General features: G+C 45.8%; 1 protein-coding gene across 1 annotated transcript; it reads left to right on the forward strand.

Moving 5' to 3' along the window:
• Positions 1–269: 269 nt before the first annotated feature.
• Positions 270–1,001, forward strand: LOC123158977 (heavy metal-associated isoprenylated plant protein 44). The gene is made up of 2 exons (XM_044576788.1): positions 270–455; positions 582–1,001. Exons 1-2 carry the CDS (start codon positions 270–272, stop codon positions 987–989), a joined length of 594 nt encoding a protein of 197 aa, XP_044432723.1. The 3' UTR covers positions 990–1,001.
• The last annotated feature ends 13,715 nt before the right edge of the window (positions 1,002–14,716 follow it).

Below are 14,716 nucleotides of genomic sequence, written 5' to 3' on the forward strand. Positions count from 1 at the left end.
CTACCCGCATTTTCTTAAGAAATCCCTCCATATTGTTGCATGTGACACCAACAACTGAAGCACCCATTGCTCGATTAGATCAGAAAGGAATTGGCTTTTGGCTGTCCGTCCGAGCCGACACTCTTCAGTTAAGTAGATCCCAGCGGACTGCTTGCGGAGCTCCAGTGCCACGCATAGCAAGCTAGCTACTCGGTCGATCTGCAAGAGCTTGTTGATCGGTTGTTGGTTGATCACTTGGATTGGATCTCTCACGAGTCACGCCTGCACACATGGCGGACCTGGTCTCCGACGTGCTCCTGTCCTTCTTCTGCTGCTGCTTCTACCCTCCCGGGGGGCACCACGACACGCGACACTACCGCGGCCACCCGGCGGGCAGAAACTCCGCGCATCGTCACCACCACGGCGCCGCGGGTCGTACGGTGCCCAGTCGGAGCAGACCGGCCCTGTCTTTCCAGGTTCACCCGCGTGCTTGTTTATATATACTACCCATTCGTTTCTTTGCATCTCCATCCCGGTGGAAACCGATCGATGGCCGGCCGCCGGCAATTTACCTGACCGGCACAAAACTTGCATGTGTGCAGACGGTGGAGCTCAAGGTCCGGATGTGCTGCGACGGCTGTGAGCGAGCCGTGATGCAGTCTCTCGTGAACCTCCGAGGAGTGGACAGTGTGGAGGTGGACGCGGGGACGGGGAACGTGAGGGTGACGGGGTACGTGGAGCGGGGGAAGGTGCTGCGGGAGGTACGGCGCCGGAGCGGGAAGAAGGCGGAGTTCTGGCCGAGCGGCGGCACGCCGCTGCGCTTCGCGTCTCCCGGGGGCTGCTTCGGCGGCGGCGGCGGCGAGCCGTACCGCGACACCTACAGCTACCACCGACGCGGCTACGGTGATGTTGGTGATCGTCACGGCCGCACCCGCAGGCCTGCTCGTGGCGGCGACGCCGTCAGCAACATGTTCAACGACGATGATGTCAACGCGTGCGCGATCATGTGACGGCTTGACGACGATATTCGTGGAACTATCATGAATCTTTTTGTACGATGAGATTGTAGTGAATCTGATCTCCTTGCCGGATGCAAATGTATTACTCCCTCTGATTTGTACTAAGCAGCTACAAGTAATATGGATTGGAGGGATTGTGTTATTTTTTTGCCGCTCTCGGTTACACGGAATTGCTCAAGAAAAAGAAATAATTACAAGTATAGTACAGTTGCTCCGCGGGTGTTGGAACGTGAAGGGTATCTCTAGGCGGATCCGTAAACCTCCCGTTCGGACCCGGCTGTCTGGACCGCGGAAGCCATCCAACGTCGATCTGTATCGGTCCGTAGAATGGTCTAGACACGATTTCTCCTGCAAACCGGAGACAAAAGTGGGGGAGGTTTGCAGGAGTCCGGACCGCTCTCAAGCCTGCTTCTGACGCCCTGTCCCACCAAAGAACCCCTCCCCACTCCCGCACGCCCTCCCGCCCGGCGTCAGTTGCCCGCATTCATGCCGCTGTAAAGCGCACCGCTCCGCATTGAAAACGACTCTGGGCGGAAGCGACCTCTCACTGCCTTCGTCATTGAAGCGGCGCACTGGCTGAGGGCGCTGCACGCCCGGCGGAACACGCCTCCTCGCCGCATTCATACGCCCCATTAACCCCGCATGGAAGTCGAGAAACCTACTCCTGCCACACGTCCGTTCACGAGCGGGCCGACATTAAACGCAACGCCGGCCGAGCTCCTACTGTCCGCCTTCTATTTAAACGAGGGAAGACGCCGGGCAAGAACCACACCCCTCCGCCGCTCCCCCAATGTCCTCCTCCACCACTCTTCTGATGGCATCCGAAGAGCAGTTCTCCGGCATACAAGACAGCTGGGTGGCCCGCCAAGCCCGCCGGATACGAGCAAGGCAACTCAGTGCTCCACCTTCCGTGCCTCACCCAACGAAGCAAGTTGTCGCCCCAAGCCGCCGCATGGTTCAACAACTCGCCGCTCCAGGGCCACTCGATGAGGAGTGGCCAGTTGCTCGACGCCGGCGCGGTTGGGGCACGGCGGCACGGGCGTCATCGCTGCCGTCGACGACCGCGCCTCCCGCCTCTGCGGCCACGCCTCCCGTGCATGCGACCGCGCCTCTCGTGCCTGCGGCCGCGCCTCCCGTGCCTGCGACCGTGCCATGCAGGCAGGTGCGAAGCTGAGTGCGCGAAGAGCAATGAGTCGGTGGCCGGCGCCTCCGTGTCCGCCGCCATCACGGAGGAGAAGTAGAACACGGGAGTCTGCCGCCACTTGGGTCCCACGAAGGCCACCGCCTAGGCGACACCGGCGTACACAGCCAGTGTCTTGCCCGTTTCTTCTCTTTCAAGGACCTCCGTCGTTCCCACATGGGCTTCACGGAAGCGGAGGCGCCGCCTTCCCCTCCCGTTGAAGCATCAGCCGGGGGTTCCACTCGATGAGTTGCAGGGAAGCGAGTCCTTTGCGTTGAAGCATATACCTCCGGGGCTCCCGGCAGTCTGATGACCGGGCTGCCTGACATGAGGAAGACAAAGGGATCCGCGGGCGACGATTTAGATTAGGTATTAATTATACCTTCAGAGTCGGACTAGCACCGTTGATGTAAATGAACTGAAATCCGTCATGTTTTTTTTATGAAAATCTGCCTTTTTATATGAAATCCGCCATGTTTGCACGAATTTTGTCTGGTTGATTTGAGTTGTTGTGTAAATGAATGCGGCTAGCATTGGATGGCTGCCTCCCGCAACCGTGTCCGCAGACTGGTCCCCCTATCTGCGGACGGATGTGGGAGGTTTTTGCGGGTTGCCGTTGGAGATTACCTTAGAGCATCTCTAGCAGATCCCGCAAACGGCCGGGCCAAAAAAGTTGTTTGAGGGTTCTCGCAAAAACTATTTACCGGACGGTGAGCCCTCTGGGGGAACAGTTCCCGTAAACCCATCCCGCAAATTTTTTTTGTGACGCGTTTGCGGGATCTATTCCGCACTGGAGGGCTCACCATCTCACAAATACAATAATAAGCACATATTTAAGTTCATCATGACAAGTTCATACATCACTAGTTGATCATCATACTAGTTCGTCACATCCAAAATCATGCGCAACAAATGAGGTATCAAGTTTAGGGTCATGAATGCGCGATAGAACAAGGGAAAAGATGCTCAAACGACACAGATCAATCAAGCAACATTCTCAATGTTGTGAAGAACGTCCTCCTCTTGGTGCATCATCACTATCATCATCATACTCAACCTCCATTTTCATGCCTCTCTTTGGTGGGGATTTCTTGTCCCTCATCCTCCACTTCTCATTATCCCAGAGCCATTTCCAACAATTTTGAAGATTGAATGACCGGTCATTGGAGGTCAGGATTTGCTTGTAGTACTCGTTGGCGATGCGATCCTACACACAAACATTGAGACAATTGTGAGCTCATAATCTTCCTATGCACGCGGCTAGGGACTTGAAGATGAACAAATGCTCACATAATCATCAATAGTGGAGCCACTTGGTGGTGCATTCCGCACTTGCTCCAAGCATCCGGACCAACAAGAGCAAGGTTTGTTGATGGTGTCCCAACAGCATTGAAGGCTGTTCAAGCTTCGGCCGGATGGGAATGACATCATTTGATGAAATTTGTCTTTGATCCTTTGCCGATGGTTGCCATAAGTTTGATCCATGCCGGTGATGGACTCAAGAGAGATGTTTTCCCGTGCTTTAACTAAGCACACATCCTCCGTCTCCGTGTAGTTGCCGGCCCTCCCCAACCTAGCATCATAATCAGCCTCCGGGATCTCTTGCAGATCACAATTGATACGTCTCTAACGTATCTATAATTTTTTATTGTCCCATGCTATTATATTATCATTCTTGGATGTTTTACAATCATTTTACAATCATTTTATATCATTTTTTTTGTACTAACCTATTGACATAGTGCCCAGTGCCAGTTGCTGTTTCTTGCAGGTTTTTTACATCACAGAAAATCAATACCAAACGAGTCCAAACGCAGCGAAACTTTTTGTGGATTTTTTTGGACCAGAAGACATCCAGTGGGCTGGAGAAGCACCTGGGGGGTGCCCCGAGGGGGGCACAACCCACCAGGGCACGCCTGGAGGCCCAGTCGCGCCCAGGTGGGTTATGCCCACCTCGGTGGCCTCCCGCACCTCCTCTTTGCTCTATAAATACCCCAATATTCCAGAAACCCTAGGGGAGTCGACAAAAATCAATCCCAGCCGCTGCAAGTTTCAGAACCACCAGATCCAATCTAGACACCATCACGGAGGGGTTCATCATGCACATTGGTGCCTCTCCGATGATGCGTGAGTAGTTCTTTGTAGACCTATGGGTTCGTAGTTAGTAGCTAGATGGCTTCCGCTCTCTCGTTTGATTCTCAATACAATGGTCTCTTGGAGATCCATGTGATGTAACTCTTTTTGCGGTGTGTTTGTTGGGATCCAATGAACTTTGAGTTTATGATCAGATCTATCTTTTTATCCATGAAAGTTATTTGAGTCTTCTTTGATCTCTTATATGCATGGTTGCTTATAGCCTCGTATTTCTTCTCCGATATTTGGGTTTTGTTTGGCCAACTTGATCTATTTATCTTGCAATGGGAAGAGGTGCTTTGTGATGGGTTCGATCTTACGGTGCTTGATCCCAGTGACAGAAGGGGAACCGACACGTATGTATCGTTGCTATTAAGGATAACAAGATGGGGTCTATTTCTACATAAATAGATCTTGTCTACATCATGTCATCGTTCTTATTGCATTACTCTGTTTCTCCATGAACTTAATGAAGGAAATATGCCCTAGAGGCAATAATAAAGTTGTTATTTATATTTCCTTATATCATGATAAATGTTTATTATTCATGCTAGAATTGTATTAACCGGAAACTTAGTACATGTGTGAATACATAGACAAACAGAGTGTCACTAGTATGCCTCTACTTGACTAGCTCCTTAATCAAAGATGGTTAGGTTTCCTAGCCATGGACAAAGAGTTGTCATTTGATAAACGGGATCACATCATTAGAGAATGATGTGATTGACTTGATCCATCTGTTAGCTTAGCACGATGATCGTTTAGTTTGTTGCTATTGCTTTCTTCATAACTTATACATGTTCCTATGACTATGAGATTATGCAACTCCGGAATACCGGAGGAACACTTAGTGTGCTATCAAACGTCACAACGTAACTGGGTGATTATAAAGATGCTCTATAGGTGTCTCCGATGGTGTTTGTTGAGTTGGCATAGATTGAGATTAGGATTTGTCACTCCGAGTATCGGAGAGGTATCTCTGGGCACTCTCGGTAATGCACATCACTATAAGCCTTGCAAGCATTGTGACTAATGAGTTAGTTGCGGGATGATGCATTACGGAACGAGTAAAGTGACTTGCCGGTAACGAGATTGAACTAGGTATTGAGATACAAACGATCGAATCTCGGGCAAGTAACATACCGATGACAAAGGGAACTACGTATGTTGTTGTGCAGTTTGACCGATAAAGATCTTCGTAGAATATGTAGGAACCTGAAAGTGCAACTATCCCTGGGTGGTTTTGGTAATTCCTAACAACATATAGCTCATTGAGCTAATGCTATTCCAAGATAAATATTTCAGGAAAGCTCAATGATTGGCATGGCATGGATTAGAAAGTGGACCCTTCAAAATGCTAAGGACAAAAGATTGGCTCAAGCTCAAAGCACAAGACTCTACATTTTCTATTTTAGTGATCCAAGATCACATTGAGTCTATAGGAAAAGCCAATACTATTAAGAAGGGATGAGGTGTTGCTTAATGAGGTTCTTGCTCAAAATGCTTAGTGATATGCTCCAAAACCCTCCACTACTTTCTCATATCCACATATGTCCCAAAGCAAATATCCAACTCGGCCCCACCGATTCTTTCTATCCGGAGCCACTGAGTTCAGTTGACATAGCCATTGCCAGAAACCCTAGTCTTTTCGGTCTCACCGATAGGGATCTCAGTCTCACCGAGATGGGACTGCAAACTCTCTGTTTCCCTTCACGTTTCAGCCAAACCGAGATGAGCGATCGGTCCCACCGAGATTGCAATGCAAACACTCTGTTTCCTTTTCGTAACGTTTCGGTCCAACCGAGATGAGCGAATCGGTCCCACCGAGTTTGCCTGACCAACTCTCTGTTTGACTATTACCAAAATCGGTCTCACCGAGTTTGTGTAATCGGTCTCACCGAGATTATGTTATGCCCTAACCCTAATGATATCGGTCCCATCGAGTTGACATGTCGGTCCCACCGAAATGCCTAACGGTCACATTATGAACCAAATCGGTCTGACCGAGTTCTCTGAATCTGTCCCACCGAGTTTGGTGATTTGTGTGTAACGGTTAGATTTTGTGTGCATGCTATATATACCCCTCCACCCACTCTTCATTCGTGGAGAGAGCCATCAGAACATGCCTACACTCCCAACACATATTTTCTGAGAGAGAACCACCTACACTTGTGTTGAGGTCAAGATATTCCATTCCAACCACATAAATCTTGATCTCTAGCCTTCCCCAAGTTGCTTTCCACTCAAATCTTCTTTCTACCAAATCCAATCCTATGAGAGAGAGATGAGTGTTGGGGAGACTATCATTTGAAGCACAAGAGCAAGGAGTTCATCATCAACACACCATTTGTTACTTCTTGGAGAGTGGTTTCTCCTAGATTGGCTAGGTGTCACTTCGGAGCCTCCGTCAAGATTGTGGAGTTGAACCAAGGAGTTTGTAAGGGCAAGGAGATCGCCTACTTCGTGAAGATCTACCCTAGTGAGGCAAGTCCTTCGTGGGCAACGGCCATGGTGGGATAGACAAGGTTGCTTCTTCGTGGACCCTTCGTGGGTGGAGCCCTCCATGGACTCACGCAACCGTTACCCTTCGTGGGTTGAAGTCTCCATCAACGTGGATGTACGATAGCACCACCTATCGGAACCACGGATAAAAATCTCCGTGTCAACATTGCGTTTTCTCCCTCAATCTCCTCCCTTTACCTTCATATGCAATTGTTTTACATTCCGCTGCTATACTCTTAGAATTGCATGTGTAGGTTGATTGCTTGACTTGTGCTAAGTTGCTAAAATCTGCCAAGAACTAAAATTGGGAAAAAGCTAGATTTTTATTTGGTCAAGTAGTCTAATCACCCCCTTCTAGACATACTTTCGATCCTACAAGTGGTATCAGAGATTTGGTCTCCATTTGCTTTGATTTCCATAGCTTTTGGTGGTCATAGCCTTGGTTTCACAACCTAGGAGAGTATGGCGTCTAGCGAGGGAAATTACCACCGTAGAGGTCCTTACTTTGATGGTACAAATTTTGCTAGTTGGAAGCATAAGATGAAAACGCATATTCTTGGACATAACCCCGCTGTTTGGGCTATTGTGTGTATTGGCTTGCAAGGTGAATTCTTCGATGGGAAAGAACCTAACCGTGAAGCTACCGCGGAAGAGTTGAAGATGCTACAATACAATGCTCAAGCTTGTGACATTCTCTTCAATGGATTGTGCCCCGAAGAATTCAACAAAATCAGCCGTCTTGAGAATGCAAAGGAAATTTGGGATACTTTGATTGATATGCACGAAGGTACCGACTCTGTCAAGGAATCCAAATTGGATGTGCTTCAAAGTCAACTTGACAAGTTCAAAATGAAGGATGGAGAAGGTGTCGCTGAAATGTACTCTAGGCTTGCTCTCATCACAAATGAGATTGCCGGCTTAGGAAGTGAAGAGATGACCGACAAATTCATCATCAAGAAGATCCTAAGAGCCTTGGATGGAAAATATGATACCGTGTGCACATTGATCCAAATGATGCCCAGTTACAAAGATCTCAAGCCAACGGAAGTCATTGGAAGAATTGTTGCTCATGAGATGTCTCTCAAGGATAAGGAAGAGCTTCACAACAAGTCAAGTGGTGCTTACAAAGCCTCGTGTGATGCTCCCACATCATCAAGTGAGAAACAAACCTTCAATGAAGAATTGAGCCTAATGGTAAAGAACTTCAACAAGTTCTACAAGAGTAGAAGCAAGGAAAGAAGTTCCAAGTCAAGGTCCTACAATGACAAAAGATCTTCTAGTCGTGAGCGTAATTGCTACAATTGTGGAAGACCCGGACACTACTCCAATGAGTGTATGGCCCCTACAAAAGAAGAGAAGATTCTCCCAAAAGAAGAAGTAGAAGAGAAGAATCACCACCAAGAGAAAGGAGGAGTAGAGATGATCGTTATGAACGAAAACCCTCTCGGAGAAGCAAGGACTCGGAAAGGAAGGAAAATTCATCAAGGAGCTACACAAAAAGAAGACATCAAGCTCATGTTGGTGAATGGGTATCCGTCTCCGACTCCGACAATCACTCTGAAAGAAGTTATCACTCCGACTCCGAATATACTCAAGATGAAGTTGTTGCCGGTCTAGCACTTGTGTCAACCAACTCCTACGACATATTTGACTCACCAAATGAAGGAATTGGAAGATGCTTCATGGCCAAAGGTCCAAAGGTAACACATCCTGAGTATGTTGATTTCAATAGTGCTGAAGATGATTTGCTAGGTGATGATGATTTACTTGTTGACAACTCTAGTGATGAAAACTATGATGAAATGTCAATTAATCATGCTAATCAAGATAAAATGAATGACGATGATAAGAAGGAGATTGAGCGTCTAACTAAAAAACTAAACACTCTTAAGTTAGCTCATGAAACTACCTTGGAAAATCGTCGAGAACTTTTAAAGATTCATGATAAGCTATGCTTTGAAAAGCTCAATCTTGAGCAAGAGCATGAGTTTTTAAAGGCAATCAATGATGATCTTCGCAAGAAAAGTTCTTCTTACATTGCCAAGCGTTTACTCTTGTCTACTTACATGCCACAAGTTAAATCTAGCAACAAGAACAAGAAAGATGCTTCATCTAGTAGTAACAACAATCATGCTAAATCCAATGTTGTTGCTTCTAGTAATTCTCTTGATTCCACTAATGATTCTCTTAGCCAAGTTACACTTGAGCAAGAAAATAGCTTATTGAAGGGAATTATAGAGAAAGGTGTTTACAAGAGCCTTGCCGGAAGTAAGCAATTTGAGGAAATTGTACGCAAGCAAGGAAGACACCGGAAGAATCAAGGTGTTGGTTTTGAACCAAAGTTCAATGCCAATGGAGTTGAGTGGGAAGAAGTTCAATACCCCAAGACGAAGTTTGTTCCTCAACAAGAGAAGTATGATCCTACTTCTTTCAAAGGGACACAAGCTCAAGATGATCTTCCACCACAAGACCACAAGCAAAAAGGCAAGGACAAGCTTCAAGAGGAAATTGATACATTTGAAGAAGCACCTAAGGCCTTGGTCAAGTGGGTTCCCAAGACTACATCAAGTTCTACTTCATCAAGTACAACTACAACTCCAAGGATTCCCATCAAGATGGTGTGGATCCAGAAGAAGAAGAACTAGAGAGTTCTTGAGGGTGACTCCACCAACATACTTCACTCTTATCATTTTGGTGAGAACAAGTGCAAACAACTTCCATATCTTGCACTATTTCAAGGAGTCACAAACCCTCTTGTTGGTAAGACAAGGGACAAGGTAACCCAATTCTTTCATGGACATCATCTTGTGTATGCATCACTCTATGTCTATGGATATCCTTGTTTGTTCCTTGTGGGACTAACTCGTGTAGGTACTGAAAGTGCAACTCACTCCAAAGGATTGCTCCGAATGATCTACATCAACATCGAGCATCTACATCTTCAACACCTACATGAAGTCATCATCGACAAAACCCAAGGTTAGTTCATCCCTCTTAGGGGGGATATCACATCTAGGGGGAGCTTTACTCTAATCAATTGAGCTAAAGCAACTCTAATGGTGTGAACACAACAATGCTTTATGTAAAAGTGGTAACCCCACTTGTGCTTAAACGATGAGTATGACCTATGATCAAATGTTCTAATTTGACTCCTAAGTCAATATACTCATATATAGATGACCTAGTCATCGCCAAATTGCTTGATAGATGCTAGAGTGTTTGTGCATGCTTTGTCACATATTTCATTTGCCATTTTATTGTGTGAGCATGTTGGTTGCATATTTTACTCATTCGAGGACATCCATTTGTTGTTTTGATTGTTTGGCTCTTTCTCTTTTGCCAAATGGATGGACAAGAATGCCTAAGAACTCCCTCTAGCTATCTATGCTTTCCTCGTCTCAAACTCTATTCATGCTACATCACAAAGTTTGATCAAGTCAGATTCGAACCACTCTGTGTGAGGAGCACTCGGAGTCCCCGATTCGTCATAGACTTAAACCTCCAAAACCTCTTTGTGCATCTCGGTCTGACCGATTCATCCCTTTCGGTCCTACCGAGATCACCAAGTTGACCTAGGGTTTTCAATCTCGGTGCAACCGATTAGAACTTTTTGGTCACACCGAGTTGCAGTAACTGCTTGCAGTTTTGCATCTCGGTGCCACCGAGTCGTTCCACTCGGTCACACCGACAGGGTCAGGTTATATATACCGGCGGGCCAAAATTTGGAAATTTTTCCGAATCTCCTCGCCCGCGCGTAACCTTCTCTGCCTCCTTGGGCCTCTGGATCGTCCTCTCGTCGCCAGCGACCTCCCGCCGCTGGTCTCCGCCGCCGTCAACGGAAATCTCCACCGCCGTTGCCGCCGTAGCAAGTTCGTCGCCAAACTAGGGTACGAACTTGAACTTTGTGCTAATCCTTAACTCCGATTCTTAGCACATTGCTTTGCCATGATTCTTGCCACGATTGAAATCATCCTGTCCAGCGAAAACGTCCCGTAGATTAGTTTTGATTTGAAAATTTAGGGTTAGGTCTCCGCCGAATTCATCTCGGGCCGACCGAGTTCGATTCTCTGTGAAACCCTAGCAGTCTCGGTACCACCGAATTGTGACTCGGTCTGACCGAGTTCATCAGTTTAGGTTCCAAAAGCTGCTTCGGTATCACTGAGTTTACAAATCGGTAGATCCGAAATGCTTTCTGTGAAGAACTAAAACTAAGTTTTTAAGTCATCCATTTTGCAAAACTCATGTACTTTGTGATGCTCATCTATTCTACCTCATCTATAACCTATTCACAGGGTCTGCCGTCAGAGTATTTGTAGAGATGTCTGACCAGAGTGATAGTCAGAACAGGTCTGAGCAACAGGTGCAGTTGAGTGAGGGTTCAGATCCCTCCAGCAGTTATGATGATGGTAGCAGGAGCACACCAAGCAATCTGCCAAAGGCTGCTACCAGGACAAGGAAGAAGAAAACTTATGACTCTGAGGATGAAGATTATGTGGCAGTTGAAGATGAAGCCACTTCAAAGAAGAAGGTGCTTAAGAAAGAGTATGGCACAGCTGCTGCAACAAAACCTGGTCTGAAAACAAAGATGCCAGCAAGAAGACAGCCAATGTCAAAGCCAAGGAAAGTTGCCACAGGGGAAACCATGAAGTTTACCATTGAATCAGATGATGGTGAAGCAGCAGGTGATGGTAATAAGAAGAGGGCCAGAACCACTACTGCCAAAGTTCTTGGCAAGCCCTCAATGAGGAGAGATTCAGAAGAAGAGGAAGAGGAAGAGGATGCTGCACCAGCACCCAAAGCTCAGAAGCTCATGGGAGATGCTATCAAATCAGGGGTTGCTCCATCAAAGCCCAAACCTACTCCCAAGGCTGTTGCTCCAGCTCCAAAGCCAAAACCAAAGAGGAGTGATGACCCACAAGTATAGGGGATCTATCGTAGTCCTTTCGATAAGTAAGAGTGTCGAACCCAACGAGGAGCAGAAGGAAATGATAAGCGGTTTTCAGCAGGGCATTCTCTGCAAGCACTAAAATTATAGGTAACAGTTAGTTTTATGATAGGGTAATTTGTAACAAGCAACAAGTAACAAAAGTAAATAAAGTGCAGCAAGGTGGCCCAATCCTTTTTGTAGCAAAGGACAAGCCTGGACAAACTCTTATATAGAGAAAAGCGCTCCCGAGGACACATGGGAATTATCGTCAAGCTAGTTTTCATCACGTTCATATGATTCGCGTTCGGTACTTTGATAATTAGATATGTGGGTGGACCGGTGCTTGGGTGCTGTCCTTACTTGGACAAGCATCCCACTTATGATTAACTCCTATTGCAAGCATCCGCAACTACAAAATAAGTATTAAGGTAAACCTAACCATAGCATGAAACATATGGATCCAAATCAGCCCCTTACGAAGCAACTCATAAACTAGGGTTTAAGCTTCTGTCACTCTAGCAACCCATCATCTACTTATTACTTCCCAATGCCTTCCTCTAGGCCCAAATAATGGTGAAGTGTCATGTAGTCGATGTTCACATAACACCACTAGAGGAGAGACAACATACATCTCATCAAAATATCGGACGAATACCAAATTCACATGACTACTAATAGCAAGATTTCTCACATGTCCCCAGGAACAGAAGTAACTACTCACAAAGCATATTCATGTTCATAATCAGAGGAGTATTAATATGCATATAGGATCTGAACATATGATCTTCCACCAATAAATCAACTAGCATCAACTACAAGGAGTAATCAACACTACTAGCAACCTACAGGTACCAATCCCAGACTTAGAGACAAGAATTGGATACAAGAGATGAACTAGGGTTTGAGAGGGGATGGTGCTGGTGAAGATGTTGATGGAGATTGGCCCCCTCCCGAAGAGAGGAGCGTTGGTGATGACGATGGCGATGATTTCCCCCTCCCGGAGGGAAGTGTCCCCGGCAGAACAGCTCCGCCGGAGCCCTAGATTGGTTCCGCCAAGGTTCCACCTCGTGGCGGCGGAGTCTCGTCCCGAAAGCTTGCTTATGATTTTTCTTCGGACGAAAGACTTCATATAGCAGAAGATGGGCACCGGAGAGCCAACAGGGGCCCACAAGGCAGGGGGGCGCGCCCCCCACCCTCGTGGCCAGGGTGTGGGCCCCCTCTGGTATTTCTTCCGCCCAGTATTTTTTATTATTTCCAAAAACAACTTTCGTGGAGTTTGAGGACTTTTGGAGTTGTGCAGAATAGGTCTCTAATATTTGCTCCTTTTCCAGCCCAGAATTCTAGCTGCCGGCATTCTCCCTCCTTATGTAAACCTTGTAAAATAAGAGAGAATAGGCATAAGTATTGTGACATAATGTGTGATAACAGCCCATAATGCAATAAATATCGATATAAGAGCATGATGCAAAATGGACGTATCAACTCCCCCAAGCTTAGACCTCGCTTGTCCTCAAGCGGAAGCCGATAACGATAAATATGTCCACATGTTTAGAGGTAGAGGTGTCGATAAAATAAAATACGGACATGAGGGCATCATGATTAATATTATAACAGTAACATATATGGATATTGTCATATGATTTATTATGCTCAAGTAATAATCTATTCACAATGCAAAGTATGAATCAGAAACTTTATTGAGAACTAACGAACTATAATCTCAGTCATTGAAGCAATTGCAATTTATCATAACATCAGAAAGAGTCTATGTCAGAGCTTTTCAGCAAGTCCACATACTCAACTATCATTTAGTCTTTCACAATTGCTAACACCCACGCAATACTTGTGGTTACAGAATTTTAATCGGACACAGAGAAAGATAGGGGCTTATAGTTTCGCCTCCCAACCTTTTACCTCAAGGGTAATGTCAACAATAATAGTTCATGCTAACTTACATCCAATTAGATATATGTATCAGGATCTTTCCAACACACTGTGCTTGCCAAAGGATAAAACGTAAAAAGGAAAGGTGAAGATCACCATGACTCTTGCATAAGGTAGAAGATAATAATAAAAGATAGGCCCTTCGCAGAGGGAAGCAGAGGTTGCCATGCACTTTCAGGGTTGGATGCACAAAATCTTAATGCGAAAGAACGTCACTTTATATTGCCACTTGTGATATGGACCTTTATTATGTAGTCCGTCGCTTTTATTTCTTCCACATCACAAGATCGTATAAAGCTTATTTCCTCCACACCAACCAATCATACATATTTAGAGAGCAATTTTTATTGCTTGCACCGATGACAACTTACTTGAAGGATCTTACTCAATCCATAGGTAGATATGGTGGACTCTCATGGCAAAACTGGTTTAAGGGTATTTGGAAGCACAAGTAGTATCTCTACTTGGTGCAAAGAATTTGGCTAGCATGAGGGGGAAAGGCAAGCTCAACATGTTGGATGATCCATGACAATATACTTTATTTCAGATATAAGAAAACATGACCCATTACGTTGTCTTCCTTGCCCAACATCAACTCTTTTGCATGTCATATTTTAATGAGTGCTCCCAATCATAAAAGATGTCCAAGATAGTATATTTATATATGAAACCTCTCTCTCTTTATTACTTCCTATTAATTGCAACGATGACCAAAACTATGTTTGTCAACTCTTTGTTTCTTTTTATTCTTTCTTTTTTCTTTTATTCCCTCAAGATCATAGCAAAATAATCAAGCCCTTGACTCAACACTAATCTTTATTATATAGCTCACGGACTCGATTACATAGGGGGATCATAAAGCATAACTCAAAACTGGATCATGCTAAAAACTTTCTTCTACTAAATCAAGATATTACTAAAAGGACCGAACGAAGAAAAACGGTAAGATAGGAGTGTGTTGGTGATACGATACCGGGGCACCTCCCCCAAGCTTGGCAGTTGCCAAGGGGAGTGCCCATACCCATGTGATTA

The sequence above is a fragment of the Triticum aestivum genome, chromosome 1D, assembly GCF_018294505.1.
Source record: "Triticum aestivum cultivar Chinese Spring chromosome 1D, IWGSC CS RefSeq v2.1, whole genome shotgun sequence".
Lineage (NCBI taxonomy): Eukaryota > Viridiplantae > Streptophyta > Magnoliopsida > Poales > Poaceae > Triticum > Triticum aestivum.